This window comes from Myxocyprinus asiaticus, chromosome 26 (assembly GCF_019703515.2).
Source record: "Myxocyprinus asiaticus isolate MX2 ecotype Aquarium Trade chromosome 26, UBuf_Myxa_2, whole genome shotgun sequence".
Classification (NCBI taxonomy): domain Eukaryota; kingdom Metazoa; phylum Chordata; class Actinopteri; order Cypriniformes; family Catostomidae; genus Myxocyprinus; species Myxocyprinus asiaticus.
In genome coordinates, this window is record NC_059369.1 from 34,882,138 (window position 1) to 34,902,776 (window position 20,639).

At 36.2% G+C, this 20,639-nt stretch overlaps 2 protein-coding genes across 7 annotated transcripts in view; one reads left to right on the forward strand and one right to left on the reverse strand.

The window, feature by feature from the left end:
* The window catches only part of LOC127417191 (uncharacterized protein C14orf132-like), a 90,451-nt gene extending 74,850 nt beyond the window's left edge, over positions 1-15,601 (reverse strand). Inside the window, exons 1-2 of one of the 3 annotated variants that reach the window (XM_051657024.1) lie at positions 15,461-15,601; positions 10,772-11,743 (exon numbers count right to left, since the gene is read on the reverse strand). In XM_051657024.1, coding sequence (XP_051512984.1) covers positions 11,520-11,743; positions 15,461-15,572 — 336 coding nt within the window. In that variant the 5' untranslated portion in view covers positions 15,573-15,601 and the 3' untranslated portion in view covers positions 10,772-11,519. Of the gene's footprint in view, positions 1-10,771; positions 11,744-12,475; positions 12,600-15,460 lie in introns of those variants that run through there. The other 2 variants (XM_051657023.1, XM_051657025.1) reach the window with 2 other exon arrangements.
* The window catches only part of LOC127417170 (latent-transforming growth factor beta-binding protein 4-like), a 101,060-nt gene continuing 92,973 nt past the window's right edge, over positions 12,553-20,639 (forward strand). For 3 of the 4 annotated variants that reach the window (XM_051656970.1, XM_051656972.1, XM_051656973.1), the window contains exon 1: positions 12,554-12,909. In XM_051656970.1, coding sequence (XP_051512930.1) covers positions 12,695-12,909 — 215 coding nt within the window. In that variant the 5' untranslated portion in view covers positions 12,554-12,694. Of the gene's footprint in view, positions 12,910-20,639 lie in introns of all 4 variants that reach the window. The other variant, XM_051656969.1, reaches the window with a different exon arrangement.

The window sequence follows — 20,639 nt, forward strand, 5'->3', positions numbered from 1 at the left end:
GATAAATGTACAGTCTCTTCAATGGTCTGTAGTGTAATTTAAAGTGTTTTTTTTTTTTTTATCGTGCCCTGCTGACAAAACATTTGAAAAAATATATTTCCAATAACATTCAGTTATAAAAAAAATCTACATGACAACATGAGTTGTAAAAAAACATATGCGATCTTGGAGCTTTATACAGCTATTTTCCAAGAGATAAGTTTATCACAACCTCGTTTTCATTCATGTCAAAAATCAAAGATGATGCTGCTGTGAATAAGGTCTTTACAGGAATTGGATTCCAACTTTTTGGGCTGATATTTTCAATTTTATGCAAATTTGAACAAACCCCTAAACCTAAGTATTAAACTGCATAACTTGTCCTACACGTTTGTGCTACAAACATGAATGGCACCTCGAATCATGCACTATGTTTCCAGAAGGGTGTGCTATTACTTTTCCAAATGAACAGATTTGCGATTTTCATCTCTTGTACAATAACACGGGCAAAAAATTATTTGGACTTACGTTGATGGATGGGCCTGAGCCATAGGGACAAGAATATCATAAAGACTTAAGGGTGTTCTCTTTTAACACTCTCCAGTCTCAACTACCTTGCAACTAGGGTTGTCATGATACCATGATCATATCTTACGATACTATACCAGCTAAAATATCACAATACCAAGTAGTATCATGATACCACACGATAGTGTGTTCATTCTTAACACACTTTGTCATAGAAAAGGTGGTTCTTAGAAACTAGCCATTCCACTTGCTGCTCTGGAAGTGGTGAAAATAAGTGATGGATGAACTGGGAGAAGGGTCAAATGGACTAACTTGTTACCTAATACATTTTTAGTTTGATGTAAAAAAACAAAAAAACAAAAAAACTTTCAAAACACTCAATGCAATGGCATTAAACTTTTATTACATTATTTCTGTGATTATTTTAATGTTGGTAACATAAAAATAAAGATATTGTGGCATTGAAAAGACGTTGTTTTGACCAGCTGTTTCATTATTACAACCGCTTCAGCCCCTCTCTTCTGGTGAAAAGCAGCGCAAATGCAGATTACACACACACCGGTTTGATCGCACACCTCGTCGAAGCTTTAGTATCACGATACTACCGTAGCACCGGTATACTGTGCAACCCTACTTGCAACCACCCAGAACACCCTAGTAACCTCAACGTGCTAAGAAATGGTACGTTCAAATCGACCAAAAGTGCCCTGTGAAAACACTGTGAAGTTTTCAGCCGTCTTAAGTGAGATTCCAAACTGAAGGTAAATGTTCAGTTGGAAGGGCACAGCAAATGATCTGTGTTTGATGACGTTGCAGTATATTCCAAATAAACAAAATCTGTCAAGTGAAGTGAACTTCAAGAGATATCCAGTGCTCAGTGAGTAGGAAGCAATGAACACTGCATGGGGACCCTGCAAATCGGAATGCAGCTAACCACTCATAACACTTTTACAAGCATAGCCACAGCATGGGAACCACCCACAGGCAAACACCCTTGCACTGCAATGACTTTTCTTCAGATAATCTAAAAATCTTAAATTATTTTAGTATGTTTTACATGTCTTTGTTTACTTCAATCAGTGCTCTCTCTCTCTCTCTCTCTCTCTCTCTCTCTCTCTCTCTATAGCAGTCGTAGCACCCCCTGATGGTGGGGATCAGTGATATTAAACATGCTCCCCCATGGCCATCATCACAGGTGCCGGGCCATCGTGGAGGAGCCAGAGAACGATCGTGAGGAGAGGATTCTGGCAATACTAGGGATTATTGGCACCGTGCTCAACCTACTGGTAGTCATCTTCGTCTACATCTATACCACTTTTTAAGATCCTAAATTACAAGACTTCCTGATGCACTGAAGGAGTGGCAATAATACAGAGAAAATCAGATGTGCAAAAAGACTGGAATCACTTTTATTTTCCAAAAAAAAAAAAAAAAAAAAAAAAACATCAAACAGTGCCTGGCCTATTCAACCCATCTAGAAAATGCAACCAGTAATTTAAAAACTCAGACCTTCTATGTTCAGTTTAGTACAAAAGGTAACACCGTTATAAATAATTTGTTTATCATCATTACATTTTGAAGTATTTATCTGTTCATTTTGTATAGTCTTGAACATAATTGCATGTTCTCTGATTTCGTATGAGTATTATATGCTATTTCAGATGTGTGTGAATTTCACTTACAGCTGACCTGTAATGTGGCCACAGCCCAGTTCTGGGTCCAGAACGAAGCAACATAAGGTTCCAGATGTAAAGGCACTGAAATCAGCTTTGGAGCATGCAGAGAAAATAGAGAGAAATTTATTTGGATTTATTTATTATTGCTTTATTCCGAATTCTAAAAGCACAACAGAGCAGAATGCAACAATAGATACAGTCAGCAAGGAGCCCCTGTCCACTCATGGGGGAAAGCAAAGTGCTGTTACCATAGTTACTCATACACTCCTATGAGGAATACAGGGAGAAATATCCGATAGATTTGGCTATTTTAACAATGACAAACATTACGAAAAGCTGTTATCTAGTTTTTTTGCACTTCAAACAATGCCAAAAAAACAGAAACTGATTTTTTATTGCCCGCTAACTGACAGAAATATATGCCCAAAAAAAGAGCACTGCGGCTGCGAGCTGTTGAGCCATAAAGTAGTTTCTTGGCAGCGCCAGGCCACCCCAAGACAGAAGTCACGTTAATATTTTGTCATTCAATTGGTATCTTAAAACATTTTTATTTATACCTTTTAATATGATTGATGATTAATGAAATTACTGTACAGGTAATATAGCTCAAATTTCACAACAACTTTTATCAGAAACCCCATTTACTAAACACTTCACCAAACAGACCTTACCGAGAAATACATCCTCTTAGAAATGGTTGATTGATTAAAGCATGAAAAACAATAAGCAGAGCTGAACTTCGATCATATCAAGTTTTCTCATGTATCTTGTCTTGTTTTCTACTCATCATTATCTCTCTGCTGGAGCTGGAGTGTTGTGATGATATGATAATCAATTAAGTCTTGAATCCGCTCAGATGTTTCCCAATACATTAAAGCACGTGTCCAGCATATGGTCGACTGCAGCCACAGTGCTCTTCCTTAGGCTTCTATTTCTGTCAGCTGGCGGGCAATAAAAAAATCACTTTTGAGTTTTTTGGCATTGTTTGTGGAGCAAAAAACAACAGCTTTTTGTCAGATTTTTCGTTGTTAAAATAGCCAAATTTGTTGGATATTTCTCCCCTTTTTCCTTATAGGAATGTATGAGTAACTATGGTAACAAGGCTTCGCTTACGCTAAGCCACACCTCCGGATATGACGCGTTGCCGACTGTATCTTTGGTGACTTGTTCTCAGCCAAAGAAAAAGTGGGAATGTTTACTTTAAAAGTTAAGGCACATTGACAATTGGTGGACTCTTTTGTTGCTGTCACACTCATAATGAGTATGATCTCAATGTACATGTTTTACTCAGTGTGCTTTTATTTGCAACTAACAAACTTTAAACTGAGGAAATATAGTGCTGTAATAGTTTTGTAAAAAAAAAAAAAAATTGGTTTGACATTCTGTAAAGGATGAGAGGTGTCAGCTGGAATTATATGAAATAAGACAGAGTTACAAACATGCTTTTATAACATCATAATGAATATTTTAGACTGTTTAAAATTGGATCCTAGCCTCTGCAAAGTTTTGAAAGTAAAGATAACAGTTTAAGAATATGTAGCCAGTGTTTGTAATAAGTATGTGTTGATTTCATTGACTGTATTTCAATAATCCAACATCCCATATCTTATTTATGTACTGTGTTTTTTATTATTTTAAAAGTAATGTGTATAAACACTTTCTCAATTTCCATTATAATATACAGAGACAACTGCAAGTGATTGATTCCTTTGAAAAGTGTAAACACTGTGGCTCTGTGCTCCATTTGTTTGAGCATCCCAAGGAGTTCTGGAAACTTCTTTGAATACAATCATTATTTTTGCAACTTTGTTTGTTGATGATAGTGGTACAGAAATTAAACACGTCACCCTTATGTTGAATTTTCAAACATAGCTGCTTAAATCTTAAGATGATGGCAGTATAATCATATAAAGGGAATCCGCTTGGAATTGAAGCAGTTGGCAAAAGTGATCGGTTTTTATTCTCTGAGTTAAGCACCCTGATATATTTTGTTCTGTGGCACCACAGCAGAAGTAAATGAAATACTGTATCCCCAACATCATGTCTGAAGGTCTAAAAAAGAGATTTCCCTCTCTCCCATTTGTTCATTCGGCTCAGATGATGACGAAGATAGACGTCAGTAAAGGAAGTGGTAGAGGAGAGCGAGTGAGCAGGCACCACCGAGAGCTGGAATGCCTGCTGCAAACATAAAGCCATCTGCTGTCCTCACGGACAGTTGCATTTCCCAACACACACTATTTGATTGTAGAAGTTACCGTTTTCAGATACGTATTATTCTATTATGTTGTGTGTAACATTATTATATATTATATTATACCAGTAATGGTATTATTTTATGATGTGTAAAAAAAGGGTTATTTTAAATGCATTGTTCTTCACCCAAACATTCTGTTATTATTGACTCACCTCATGTAATTTTACATGAGACTTTCTTTCTTCTGTGAAACTCAAAATGAGACATTTTAAATGATGTGCTCTCCGATTGTTCGCATGCAATTACAACTGAATAAAGATGGGCACTTTCCAGTTTAAAAAGGGTGTAAAAGCTAATTCCATTAGATATTCCAAAATCATATTATATTACATTTAAATAATGCATATTCTTCTGGTTTTATTTAACACACTAAATTGTCGTGGTTTGAATTCAGTTTGAATTGAATTACTGGCTTATTCATAAAGGTTAAGATCACAAAACACTTCTGTTTCACTATCAGCAATAGTTTTGGGGTATTACTGAATTCAAACTGTGAATGTATGAGGATTGGAACAGGACAGTCTCGTATTCTCATAGCCCCTTATCTTTCAGAGCTGTGTAAGATTGTCAGCCAGAGACCAAAATCTTTAAAATATAAAGGCACTTGTAAATATTTCAGCAGGGGAACTGTCATTTTGAGACAGACTGTTTGATTTGCCCTTTTCCTGAACATCCAAGAAAACATGACTGTAGTTAGAAACAGCTTCATTCTGTAAAACAGTGGATCCATGGGATGCAAAAAAACTTGTGTTTATTGGTCTAAACTGAGCATCTTGCCACTATATCAACCCAAACACTCCTGGCACAGTCTAGGAGAGATCATTCCTTGGCACTACTTGTCGTTACACAACCAGGTACAGAAGGGTCGTGCTTACAGCACTCTTTGCAAAAACTGTAAATTATTGACACTGTCTCTCTGTTCTCTTCTTCTTTTAAAGTGCACCTATTATGGTTTTTAAACGTGCCTAATTTTGTTTTAAAGGTCTCATACAATAGATTTACATGCATCCAAGGTCAAAAAACACTTTAATTTGCTCATAATTTAAATTTCTGCATTACCCTTTTTTTCCCAGTGTCAAAAATGACTCCTTCAATGATCCGTTCTAAAGAATTCATCCTAAACTCCTCCTTTCAGAGAGCCTACTCTGCTCTGATTGGTCAGATGTCCCAGTCTGTTGTGATTGGTCTGTCGGAAAGTAAACGCCCACTACTATATCCGAGTTTCAGCTCCGTCTGAAAAATGTCTGTTTTACCTTACCAATTTGAGCACGAGTCCGATAGTGATACATCGGAAGATCAACCCAAACCACCATCGCAAGCACGACGAGAACAGGACATTTCTCAGTGGTAAGTTTGTATGTAGTTTGACAATAATGTGTTAACCGGTTAGCAGAGGCTAACAGGCTAACAGCCTGCACTGGCTGTACATGTAAACAGACCAGAGGCGGGTTTTTTGTTACCAAATTACGTAGGTTAGTACAGGAAGTAAGTCTGGAATTACTAACGACTCGTTTCAGGTGGTCAGAATCGATTCTTTCATTTGGGTGTCAATAAATCCATATTTTGTGCACTTTGATTTTTGAAACTTTGCAGACTTTTTTACATTTACAAACAGCTATATAACACACTACAAGGTAATATTTGAAAAACCATAATAGGTGCTCTTTAACAGATTTGTATGTATGCATACATATATACCTGTACAATATCCACTTCCTTCCACATAAGAGCTCTATGTTTTGAATATACAAGAGTCACAAGCTTTTCTCTTCACATAATACATCAATCAAGAGTGAATACTTTATACTAACTTATGGTAAAAGCACATCAGAACAGAGCCTTGGCTTAACAATGACAATGTACTATTATCATGGTAACATTTTACAGTAAGTTTATGTATTTTAAATACTGTTCACCATGCTTTCGTTGTTTACTCCAATCATTTTCACTTCACTTTAGTGTATGCCTAAAACACTATAAAATACTTACCATTCATTTTATTGTTTCGGCCATGAACAACTTATTTATTAAATCAGCTAAATCACTGATTTATTGACTCACTCAGATGTCAACATGGACAGGTTGCATGACTTGCCCGCATCAACAAAAAGGCATTTTCATTTTTATATAATAATCAGTTTTCCTCTGTTTGTCTCTCTCTTTAACACTGAGGCTGTCTGCCTATAACATTCTGCCTAACATCTCCATTTATGTTCTTGAAAGAAAGTCAAAGGGGTTTCAAACAACAAAAGTGTGAGTAAATTATGACAGAATTTTCATTTTTGAGTGAAGTATACTTTTTAACTTATTCCTATGTGAAAACCCTACATAACACATGGGCAATCAAATCAGTCACACATGTATAGAAGCACATGCATCATGCACTGCCTGAAGGCCTTTTCCTTTCTTACTGAACCAAGAAGTTCCCTGAAGCTAAATGCGACAGCAGGCTGATTCCTTTGTGACTGAGCTATGAAAAGCACATTCAGAAAAGAGGAGGAGGGAGAATAAACAAACATTCATTTACATCAGAATTCAGGAGACATTTTGTATGAGTGTGCAGACACATGGTAAAATGCAGGGTTAGGTATAAATAATTGCTTCATTTTGTTTTATTTTTATATCAGATCTTTGGGTTAACTACACTATCTGCTGGTTATGCTCTTCAGAGCGGATGCATGCATAGACGATTTGGAGCATTTTGCAGCTACATTTGATATGGATCACTCGATAGTTTGACTGTGCTGCCTGAACGGGTGTTTACATTCTCACATTAGCATGTTGCGCAAAGCAAAAATAAATACAGAACTACATAGGGAAATATATTAATGATTAAAGAAATATAGAATTAAAAATCAACTCTCAATGTAGCATTTTCTTCAACTTTTTTTTGCATTTCCCAGCCATTTGTTTGTTTAATATTGTATTATTTTTGCATTTATGGGTGCATTTATTTATGTATTTATTTAATTATTTGTATATCTCCTCATACATGTAATTATTTATATATTTATTTATGCATGAATATGTGTATTTATTTATTTACTTACTTATTTGTGTATTTATTATTTTTGCAGGTTTCGTCCTCTATATTACTTGCACCTAAATGATCTGGACAAAAAATGTAATTGCAATTACTTTGAAAAATTTTATGATTGTGATTTAAAATGCGGTATGATTATTATGATTATTTTTGGAACCCAACATTTTTTGGAGAGAGAATAATAATAAAAATTATTATTATTATTATTATTATTATTATTATTATAAAACAATACCATATTTATGTAATAATTTCTTAACTTGCATGTGGCATTGCTTTGTCCGGTTAAACCCTTAAGTCTTTATTTTGGAGGAAACTTTTATTTTGATGGAACACTGAAGGAAGACTTTTTGTTTGTTGTTGAGTTGACAATGGCCTTTTAAAGCAGAGAAATGCTCACAACCACTCTTTTCTCCAAAAAAAGCTGGTGTTATGAGGTTACTTTAGATTTGGGTAGTACTTTTAGCATCCAAGCATATTCGGAATTATTAAATGTGCAATAAGTGAATCTAGAGAGCTGTAAATATAATGTACTTAGCTCATTAGCCTCACGCCTATAAAGAACAGAGCTGTGAACATAGAGTAATGCACTGCGGTATTTTCGCGGTCCATTTAAAGCTTTCGCGCAAGCGTAACCGAACCAGCTCGCGCTAATGATCTGCTCTGCACTCTGGCGCACACGCGCAACAACTGGGCTTCCCTCGATATTGCCTGCGCAGATCTCAAGACCCATTTCAGTTACAGTGAAACTTTTCTAGTTTAAAGTGTTACGGAGGAAGTCAAGTCAAACCTCTCAGACAGTAGGCAGCCCCGACATGCCAAACAGCACTGAGGAGGAAAAGAACAACTATAAAAGAGCTATGCGCTAAAAAAGAAAATTCACTACACATCATCACCTTTACAAAATTGTTTCATGATTTTACCTGAGTCAAAGTAACTGTTATATTTTCACAAAATGTTAATAGTTTCATATGAAATAATCTATTGGTAAAATCTATTAGACCTCATTTTTATTTCAACATTGGCAATTGTAGTTAAAGTTTCAAAATGTGTTTCGGCTAGTACTTTTTTCATAAATACTATAATTTATTATTATTATTACTATTAAACTAGTTTCATTGACCTAACCATGGTAATGAGGAGCCTTTCCTCCTGTGTAATATGTATGTTCTGTTTGAATTATGTTTTAAATTAGGAAACAAATGGGATAATAATGGGCTCATATAAATAAATCTGATCTTCAATTTTTAAAAGGGGGGAGAGAAAACTTTCTCTAGCTTTTGTTGTTGACCTCATCAACAAAAATAATGTCATCTGATGCATGCCTTTATTCTTGAAAATCATGAACAAGCTATGGAAGATAAAAGGAAATGTGACCCAGGATACATTATATACAGGTTTCATTTTTACTATGGTGGGTCACCACTTGATTTCCATTGTAAAATCTGGGTCCCAAAGCAAAACCAGTTGAGAACCACTGATATACACTTTATAGAGCAACCGTCTAGCAAATGCACAAGCAACCACTGTGCTGTACACCACTGGAACTATAGCAACAATCTAGTTTCCTAGAAACTACCCAGAAACCCTAGCAACGACAACAGTCATTTAAGCAATGACTTAGTAAATTCTGAAAAAGTTCTCAGGCGAACTTCAAGATTGTGCCAGTGAGTTTTGACAGACAAGCACTACACATACATTTTCTCCAGAATGTGTAAAACTCATTTTCTCAATGAGATAATGCAGTTACATAATACAGCATAATGTAGCAGCAACATCATTTGTTATCACTAAGCCACACTGGTGTTGCACTACTACATTAATATCTACATAGTGCAACGGTCAAATATTGCATATATAAATAAGTTATCTCTGACATCTGACGTCTATCTAAAGTATGAGCTGTGCTTCCTCTCCCTGTCTTTATCTCTGTAATTGGCATCATAAGCACATTTTTTTAGCCTAAGGCTAGTGTGCTTAGAGAGCTGCATACCAATGAACTACCCCTGAAGAGCAGAGAGCTCACAGTCAGCTCTCATTACAGCAGCTGATGTAGGAGATAGACACACAGAGGGAGAGAACAATTTTAAAAACTGTCGTGTGTGTTAGAGATAGGATATTAGTCCATCATAATTTCTAAAAGGAATAGGTCACCCAAAAATGGAAAAACATAGCGCTGACTAGAGACCCAGAAAACTCCAAAAGCATCCATCTGATGCATAAGTACCTTGACCAACAATTTTAAAAAGCATTGCAGAGGGAAGCAAGCCAAAAATAGGGTTATACTGAATAATATGGAAATAAAACAAACAAAATTTTGACTTTTAAAGCCTTTTTGTTTTGTCTGAATGCTTATCTGTTTCCGCAATATCCTGTATGTATATGGTGTAATGTATTTGAATTCTCTGAATTTGAATATTCATTATATATTATTTTGTATTTAGACTTATTTTAATGATCATATAATTTGGGGGCATTTCTGTGTACATATTGATATGCAATACATTTGATCAGTTAATCAGCACATCATGTAATTAATTGAATTAAAAATGTTAATTGATCGGCAGCTCTTATTTTAATCTAATTTTATATTTAAATCACTAATCACAAATCAAGTACACGTTTGTTTGGATGGATGTATTTGTAATTTACCATTAGTAGCAGCATTTAAGTCTTTGTTATCTCACTGGCCTTGTCTTCTTCTCTGCTGACCCCTACATAATACTGACCTCAGACCTCTAATTATATCCCAAGTCCTCATTAGAAAAGTGTCCAGGTAAGTGCAAAGTGGCCACAATTCTGTAATTGCCCATTATAACGTTTCAAACCATTTTGAAACCTCATTCCCTCTCTAACCCACACTCTCTGAGGCCTTATGTAATTACGTTTGTGTCAGTCTTTATCAGAGGAAAGCCTCTGATGTTAATGCACAGCCTGGTCTACAGGGTTTATGCTTTCTACACTGAAAGCAAGCATTAACTTCACCTTCAGAAGTCACAGCACACTTCCCAAAAGATCTACGGTAGCATGTGGCATTCGGAGAGATCTTGTTTTGCGCTCTTAGATGTTATTTTATTCTCTAGTTCTTTAGAAAACCATCTATGTGTTGATGCTTTCAAGAAACCAGAAAGAAATACACTGATTTGATAAATCTATATAATAATGTAACATCAACAGTTTTTACAGTAATCAGCAAAGAACCATTTAGCTAACCTTGAGAACCTTATACAGAAAAAAGGTTTACATTTTAACCTTATACATTTTCTTTGCTGAATTGAAGAACCCTTATTTTTTTACAGTAAGAGTGTACACTGCAAAAAATGGTAGTAACCTAAAATGTGCTTAGTGTGGTACCATCATAATTTAATGGTTTTATTCAAGTAAAAAATGTTATTTAACATCACTGAATCAACCTGAATACATTGGGTTACACTAAAAACAATGCTCAGGGTTAGGTCATGTAGAAATATCTCTTTAAGTGAACAATTGCTGTTTTCCACTTTTTACAGTATAGATTCCTGTTCTGTGAAGTGAAACGCACTCTGATTGTTAGTGCCATCTAGTGAATATGATGCAACATCACAAAGTGTCTCAAAAGAAGTGTGTTTGCACACAGAAAATATAGGTGATGCATGGTAAATCCATAAGTAAATATCAGTATATCTATATACACACACACACACCGATCAGCCACAACATTAAAACCACCTGCCTAATATCGTGTACGTCTCCCTCGTGCTGCCAAAACAGCTCTGACCCGTCGAGACCACAAGACCTCTGAAGGTGTCCTGTGGTATCTGGCACCAAGACGTTAGCAGCAGATCCTTTAGGTCCTGTAAGTTGTAAGGTGGGGGCTCCATGGATTGGACTTGTTGGTCTGGCACATCCCATAGATGCTCAGTCAGATTGAGAACTGGGGAATTTGGAGGTTAAGTCAACACCAACACCTATGAGCTCTTTGTCATGTTGATCAAACCACTCCTGAACAATTTTTGCAGTGTGGCAGGGTGCATTATCCTGCTGAAATAGGTCACTACCATTAGGGAATATTGTTGCCATGAAGGGGTGTACGTGGTCTGCAACAATCTTTAGGTAGTTGGTAGGTGTCAAAGTAACATCCACATGAATGCCAGGACCCAAGGTTTCCCAGCAGAACATTGAGCATCACACTGCCTCCACCTGCCTGTCTTCTTCCCATAGTGCATCCTGCTGCCATCTCTTCACCAGGTAAATGACGCACACGCACCCGGCCATCCACATGATCTAAAAGAAAATGAGATTCATCAGATCAGGCCACCTTCTTCCATTGCTCCATGGTCCAGTTGTAATGAGATAATAAATGTTGTCCACTCCACCTGTCAGTGGTTTTATTGTTGTGGCTGATCAGTGTGTGTGTGTGTGTGTGTGTGTGTGTGTGTGTGTGTGTGTGTGTGTATAATATATATATATATATATTATTTATTTATTTATTATGATTTTGGAAGAATTGTTATTTTGACTTTGCACAATATTTCCACAAACTACCAAACTTTAAGATAAATTAAAATAAATAAATAAATAACTGATAAACATTATGATTTTACAGTACATTAGCATTGGTAATTGTGCATCTCATATAACACGGATCTTTATTATCATTTATTCATATATATATATATATATATATATATATATATATATATATATATATATATATATATACCTTGCCATTTTATGGGCTATTTTATCTTTAAAAACAAAACAAAGGCACACACAAAAAAAGCCAGAAAAATACAATAAAATGAAATAAAAAAGGGAGGCGAGTGATTTATATAAATAAAATAAAGATAATTAAAAAGGTAGAAATAAAACAGTGGTTGTATTTACTCTTACCACAAATGTTTCTTAGCGTATATGCTAATTATGGCCGCACGCTCATCCAGTATGAGCTTTGATTGGCTGTCTCCAGGTTGCAAGACAGAACTTTTTCTGATTGGCTCAAAATTTTTCACTCACCTCTTTCATTCATGTCACTCAGTCCTCGCGGTCCCGAATCAACAGCAGCGCGTGTGTACACAGTCAAAATCAGAGCTGAGATGTCGGAGAGGACACCGTTACAATGAATGACGGCCATCTGCATTGACGGATCACTCTGCAGTAGGATTTTTATCTTATTGCCATTGCAAAACCACTTGGACAACTTATCGATTTTAATTCACTTCGATCGGAATAAGGATGTCAGAGCTACGGAGGTTGTCATTTTGCAAGTCCGGAAGTCTGTTAATAACCATTCTTGCATTCGCGGTCGTAAACTCATCATCAGTCAGTGATCAGATGTCCTCTCATCGGCCCCATCACACCTCTCATGATCACAGTCATCCTGTTCAACTCATGAGCCAATCACAGAGACATCAGACCAACTCATCACGGATACAGATAGATTTAAAAGGGTAAGAGTGTTATTTGAAGTCATCTCAAAAGTCAATTTTGAATTTAGTTAAGCTATTGTACACTAAAAAGTGCACTTGTTACCCTAAAGAGCTATTTCTACCTGATCTAACCCCTGAAATGAATTTTGTTGTCATAACCTAATATATTAAGGTAGATTCGGTGATGATACATAATATTAATGAACTGATTCAAACCAGTTAATTTAGATGTTACCACATGAAGCACATTTTTAAGGTTAACATATTTGTTGTGTACGATTAAAGTGATTTGAGTACTTCTGTTTAGTTAATGTGATATATTTGTGGTTAAACTATTGAATATATATTAATCAGTGATCTTGAAAAAGTGTTACTATACTGGCACTAAAAATGCCTCTTTATTTTTTAAATGGAATAAAATAATCCTCTTGGGCTTATTTTCCTAAAGGAACATGCAGGATCTATAATGGAATTCCTATTGTTTATAGGCTCTGTGAGATTTTTATTTTGACTTCACTTTAACAACACAACAGTACTAAATAGCCCATCATTCAAAACTCAGATATTTCTCTAGACTTGCACAGGAAGTGTTGATCCTTCAAGCCATGAAAGGAATTCCTGATTATCCTGAAAAGTCAAAGGCATATTGGCTGGTGTTTTAAAGCCATTACACAGCAGGAAATTACTTGTGCTGCTTTTTATATTCATTTTGAGGCAGCTAAGATGCCATTGAACCATTGCAAGAGTTCATCAGGGGTGCACCACCGCTCTTCCATAACAATCCCACCTCCTCTGAACTTAATTGTGCTTTCAGGTCAACCAAGGACATTGACTGTGGTCAAACATGTCTGTCTTGGGGCAATGGGGTTTGGCAGTAGGGGGAATATGGTAGCATTTTCACAACCCTTGAATGGAGGAGGAGGGTGTTGTAGAGTAATGCTAACAAGCCAAATGCAGGTTCAACAGTTTAGAGCACAGAAGGCAAACCTCAGAAACTGGCGTCATAGCTCATCAAAGGAGCCTTTCACACCTCTGAAATTTCAAAGGGACACAAAGGCATGATTATTTCATCCTTGATGGTGATGCCAAGCAAGTGGGAGCTTTGTGATAATCCAGCCGTTAACCCACATATTTGACCTCAAGGACTGCCGTTGAAGTTTTATTGAAATCTCTCCATGGCCCTCATTTAAGAGGTGATGGAAAAAAAGATTCAGGGCCAAGAAGAAAACCATAAACCCTTTTCATCTTTGTTGTATTGCACACAAATTGATGCAAACTTATTTTTAATTCAAGAAAGGCTCATTTAGAATCTTTATTTTACTGTCTCTGCACCAATAATGTGTTGGAGTTGTGCTTATTGCTCCATGGCTTTGGATGCAAAAAATACTGCCTCCTTTCTTTGCATTCTGCTCACACAGAGAGAACTGAAAGGTCTGTCTGTAGGCAGACAGAATGAGATACATGTTGGTGCAAATGCAGCTGGTAAAGATCAGATGTTTTATCCTTTAGTTGATACCCAAAAGCCAACGTAATTGTCCTTAACATTTTTTTGTGCACTTTATATAAAAACAGCTGTATCATCTAACCTGCTTAAAGTGAAAATATTATCATGTTGTTCCTTGCCCTTATGACCTTTTTTCTTCTGTGGAACACAAAAGATGTTAGGCAGAATGTTGGTCTCAATCACCATTCACTTTAATTTAGGCATTTGACGGTATCAAATTTTCACATCACGATAATGGATGAAGCTTTTATCACGGTATACGGTATTATCACGGTGTTACATTACATTACAGTATTACATTACAAATGATAAACTTTATTGTTTTTCTCTTAATAAAGTGTTTACATACTTTTTCAATACCAAACTGGTCTATTAAAATGAACAGATAACAAAGAACTTTGAAAAGAACCCTGAATATTTAAAAAACTGTCATCAACACCATAGATACATAGCCAAAAAATAACATTATATACACACACACACACACACACACACACACACACTGTATATATTATATTATATATGGCCATGGGGCCACTGATCATTACAGATCAGTACATACCTTGTCTTGTTGAGGCTAATTTTAAAGTAAGGCTAGACTAATTTGATTGAGCCAGCCAGCTACTAGCCTACAACAATAATATGCTTGTTTTTTTTTTTTCTGGATAACAAGCCAGTTGCTAATATATAGCTAGGCGCAAGCTACAAATTTAATAACCGCAAGTTCACTCACACTATATGACAACCTATGATTGCTTGGCATTCCAACTTGAACTTAATATTGAAATCATCATTGTGCCACATTGCCACTGACAACTACAGGACCTAGTGTTAGCTGATTTCAACTGTATTTTAGTTGTTACTAAAAGACGCAAACGTTACTGTGTAGCTAGCAGAGTTTTAGCTAACTATTATTCGGCCACAGCAAGTTACACATTATCTGCAAATGGCAAGAACTGTTCACTTTCTTTGTCGTCTTAGTTGTCACTCAGCTAGTTGTCTCTTAGAGTGTTGTCTCTCGGTTTTCAAAAACTGTTTAGAAAAATGAGCAGAACTGTAACAACTTACCTGTCTCGCAGATGAGTGAACATGTTGGAGGTGTTCCCGTGTTTCGCTGCCACTTTTCTGCCACATGTTTTACACAAAGGGAAACCATCTTCGACCAACAATCCCTCTGCATTTTTATGGAACCCAAAACACTTCCACACTTCTGACTTAACCCTTTTAGTTGGCTGCATTCCTCCTTCAGCCATGTTTAAAGTCCACGTTGGTTTTGTTTACATCAGAGTGTAACATCTGAGGTTGTTACCCATCCTACCAACCACCAGAGGGAGCCCTCTCCCGAATACTGATCATCACCCATTTCTTCATTGCTCATTTCCTGTTTACCATATGTATATATAGCCATCCAGTTCCATTGTTCATTGCGAAGTATTGCCAGTTTACCCTGCCTTGCTGAGCGTTTTCCATTGCCACTGTTTATTGATTCATGTTATGACCATTGCCTGTTTTTCTGGATTTACAGCTTTTTGGATAACCCTTAGTTTTGTTTTGCCTGGTTGGACTGTCTGTTTGGTTTATTGAATTTATCTGCATGCTTTTCGACTACATCTCTCTGCTTGCTGTTTTGGATAGTTTGCTTGTGTCTCTTTTAATAAACTTCCTGCACATGGATCTTAACACCGTCTCCATGGCCAGTTTGTTACACAGAGTGAACATGTGTCATTTATGCCACATACATGCAGTGTTGTGACTCTTGATTTGTCGATTGTTGGGGGGACTACTGAGGATCAGAAAAATCTAAACAATTTGGCTGAAAGGATATCTAGAATTATTTACGGTATTTTGAAGTGCCCTCGAAAACAATATCATTCATGTTAAATAGTGCTGCAACTAACGATTATTTTAATAATCGACTAATATAACGATTATTAGAACGATTATTCGACAATTTAGGTGAATGATATTCTCTGAAAGCAAGTCTAAAAGCAAGTAAATATCTTAATATCCTATGTTGCTTCTCAGGAAAATGCGTCTTGTTTTAAGAATTTTTTGATATTTTAAAATATTGAAATATTTTAGATTATATTCAACATTCTCAAATAACAAATTTTTCTTCTGCAGTATAGCTCCTAAAGTATTGTAAATGTATGTTGTTTTAAAGGAGTTTTATATATTTATATTGGAAAAAAAGCCAAAACAACAACAAATCAAAAACGTATTTTGTTGCACTATATTATGGGCGAAGACTATCCTCTCTTTTGTTCACTTTGATCCATCTTTAACTCACAAAAGAAAACCTCTCTGTTCTTAATAGAGCTGCCTATCACTGATTTTCTTCATGATAAAATACACACCGCAACACAAATATTATGATTCAATACGTCGTGACCGATTTTCTTCATGATAAGATACACACCGCAACACGTACATATTTTTATTCATTATCGTGAGCCGTTTATGTTTATTCCCAACAAGGGACAACCGTCCCCGCGCCAGAGTGTGTATCAGACGGGTGGAGTTTCAATCTCTGCCCCTTAGAGCGGGTCACTTCACGTGACTCGTAGAAGAGGTGCTGACCACACAGAGAAAAACCAGTTTCGGAGTTTGTACTTATTGACATGATCTGCTTCCTTATTTGAACTTTAATAAAGGATGCATTAAAGATATAACGCCGAGGTGTTTCCTTTAAAGACGCTCTGACATGCAAGTTTTGCTTAAGCGGAACGGCAGCTCCGGCTCCGTTTTATTTCACAACGAGAGTGCTTCTGTGTGCACTTATTTTGTATTTTTGTATAATTCCTCATACTTTGTGATCTATATCACCTTAAACTGTCTGGAATGTTTGGGGTGTGTCTGTGAGCTGTGTGTTCTTCCTCTCCTCAATCAGGCGCAAGCTGGTAGGTGCTCCTCTCACGCATCATCATTAGAGTTTATTGTGATCTCATGTTAAGTTAAACAAGATCAAACGACTATTTGACAATGGAAATTTTTGTCGACAATTTCTTGATAACGTCGACTAATCGTTTCAGCACTAATGTTGAATATACCGTGATATAACCTATTACCAAATACTTTCACATGTAGGGTTGCAACGGTATGAGATTTTCATGGTATGATAACCATCTCAGAAAATATCATGGTTTCACGGTATCACGGTATACAGTATTACACAATTATTATTATCAGTTACAGTGACCCTTAAAGGAGTGAAAACAGAAGTTTTTTTTTTTTTGAACAAACACTTTATTATAATTGAAACTTGAAACCATTTTTTTTAATTGATGTGTAAAAAAAGTCTCCCTTTTGAAAATAAAATAAATAGAATAAATAAGAAAGCTAACAGAATTATAATAATAAACCGAATTATAAACATAAAAAATAAAAAAAATTGCATGTAACTATAACATGTTATATAACTAAAGCATGTTAGTTTACATGTTAGCATAGCGTGTTAAATGAACTACTAAATGAAAAATAACATCAGCTGTGTGAGCTTTAAAGTAATGTCCTATGATTATTAATAATATATACTGTAGGTGCACGACAGTGCAGCCAGACTGCTCCTGTCTGTACCTTTAACTCAGTGGTTCTCAACTGGTTTTGCTTTAGGAACCAGATTTACAATGGAAATCAAGTGGCGACCCACCATAGTAAAAACATAACCTGTATTTAATGTATCCTGGGTCACATTTCCTTTTATGTTGCATAGTTTTGTTCATGGTTTTCAAGTACAAGGACATGCATCAGTTGACATTATTTTCGTTGTTGACGTCAACAACAAAAGCGACAGGAAGTTTTCTCTCCCCCCTTTTAAAAATTGAAGAGCATATTTAATTATATGAGCCCATTATTATCCCGTTTGTTACCTAATTTCAAACATAATTCAAACAGAATATACATACTACACAGGAGGAAAGGCTCCTCATTACCATGGTTAGGTCAGTGTAGCTAGTCTTAAATAATAGTAATAATAATAACAAATTATAGTATTTATGAAAAAATAAATACTAGCTGAAACACATCTTGAAACTTTAACTACAACTGCCACTGTTGATATAAAATGTGGTCTTATAGATTCTACCTTTAGATTATTTAACATGAAAATATAACATTTTGTCAAAATATAACAGTTACTTTTACTCAGGTAAAATCGTGAAACAGTTTTGTAAAGGTGATGTATAATGAAAAAAAAAATTAGCACATAGCACAGTGTTGCTCTTTTCCTCCTTTGGCATGTCAGGACTGCCTACTGTTTGAGAGGTTTGACTTGACTTCCTCCGTAATGCTTTAAACTAGAAAAGTCTCACTAGAACTGAAATTGGTCACATTAATTTTGAGTTCTGCGCTCCGCAATATCGAGGGAAGCCCGGTTGTTGCACGGGCGCGACAGAGAGCGAGCAGATCGTTAGCGTGAGCTGGTTCCATTACACTTGTGCGAAAGTGCAGATGAGAAGCCTTTAGCTGATTGCGAGATTATCATTAAATCTGCCTCGGCAGTCCTAAATAGACTATTACTTGGGCGGACACCGAAATATCTTCAATGGGAGAACCATGGCATTGTTCTTTCCCTGCTGTCCAGTCCGAATAGACCTGCGCCCACCAGTTGAGAAACACTGCTTTAACTCATACACACACTCACTTATGTCAGACCCCCTCGCCTCGCTTCTCTCTGACATTTTCTCTGCTGCGTGTGTGTGTGTGGCACAAGTTGATGAGTCTGACAGGCAGACGAGGAGGAAAGGAGATGCTTTTTATTTATTTATTTTTTATGTGAGATTCTCCGTCTGGTTGCATTTTTTTTCTCAATACCGTAGATAAGCAAATGTACATGGTATGATAACCGTCAATTTCATACCGTGGTATACCGTGAAACCGGTATACCGCTGCAACCCTAGTCACATGCCTACTTTTATTGCTTCTTTTGTCCATACAACGAAACCAATATACTTATTATACATGGAAAATGTTCCTGACTGATTTAAATATCCTGTTGTGTCTGTTGTGTCAAGGTAGCCATGTGAACTGTAAAAACACAGATATCTTTGATCACTATTTTGCTTTAATGGGATGTGAGGTCACTACCCTCTCAGCTATGTAAACATCATGTCTGATTTGGAATGTATCGTTTAAGTGTCAACTCCACATTAAAACCCAAACTGGGCATTAAAGCTGACCGTAACTTTCCATTCTGTCAGTGTAGACATTTCCCTATTTGGGTCTAATAGGAGCCGAAATGAAGGGTCAAGGCTTTTATTTATGAGATCAGACAGATAGGCTGTTGGTTAAAGAGCCCAGTGTTACAGCGACATCTCAGCACTGTTTCAATTTAAGGATGCATAAAAGCATTCTAATAAAGTGGGATTCAGAAGTTCTAATTTAATACAGTTTTTTACATGTTATATTATCAGCATATCAATTTGAATTAAAAGTTTAATTGAAAATTAACATGAATTTTAGGATTTCTTAGTATTTGGTGTGTTCTCCTTTAATTACAGCTGACTCCACAATTTTGTGCAAAACCAGATAATCCATGTGATTGCAACATAATTTGAGAGTGTTCCAAAGATCTTGTGTTCTTCAAAGGAAACAAGGAAATCTGAGTTAATTGTCTTAGGGTAATTTTTGACCTGGCATTGGTAAAGAATACGATAAAAATTGGAGTTTTGGTTATTCAGGGCAAGACAGTCATACTTTAAGTCGGGGGACAAAGCAGGGAAACTTTTGGCTAGATATATAAAGCCTTTTTCTACCGTTCCCTCAGTGAAATCTGCTGGTGGTAAAATATTTACCTTGGCCATTGATATTAATAATACTTTTAAAGAATTCTATCTTGATTTCTATAGTTCCATGTCTTCATGCTAACATCATTTGGCGTTTCATCAATATCATATGGTCAGTGGTGAATGATCAGACTCTCGTCACTGCCATCTCACTTGACGCCAAAAAGGCGTTTGATATGGTAGAATGGGATTATCTTTTTAAGATTTTGGAAAAATATGGGTTTGGGAATACTTTTATTGGATGGATTAATTTACTTTATAGACACCCGGTAGCAGCAGTACAAACAAATGGATTAATTTCAGATTATTTTACTCTGGATAGGGGCACCTGGCAGGGTTTCCCTCTTTCCCCATTATTGTTCTGTCTTACCCTGGGACCATTAGCAGCCGCGATAAGAAAGGAAGATGATTTTCCAGGGGCGGTAGCGGGAGGTGTGGCACATAAGCTTTTGCTTTATGCAGAT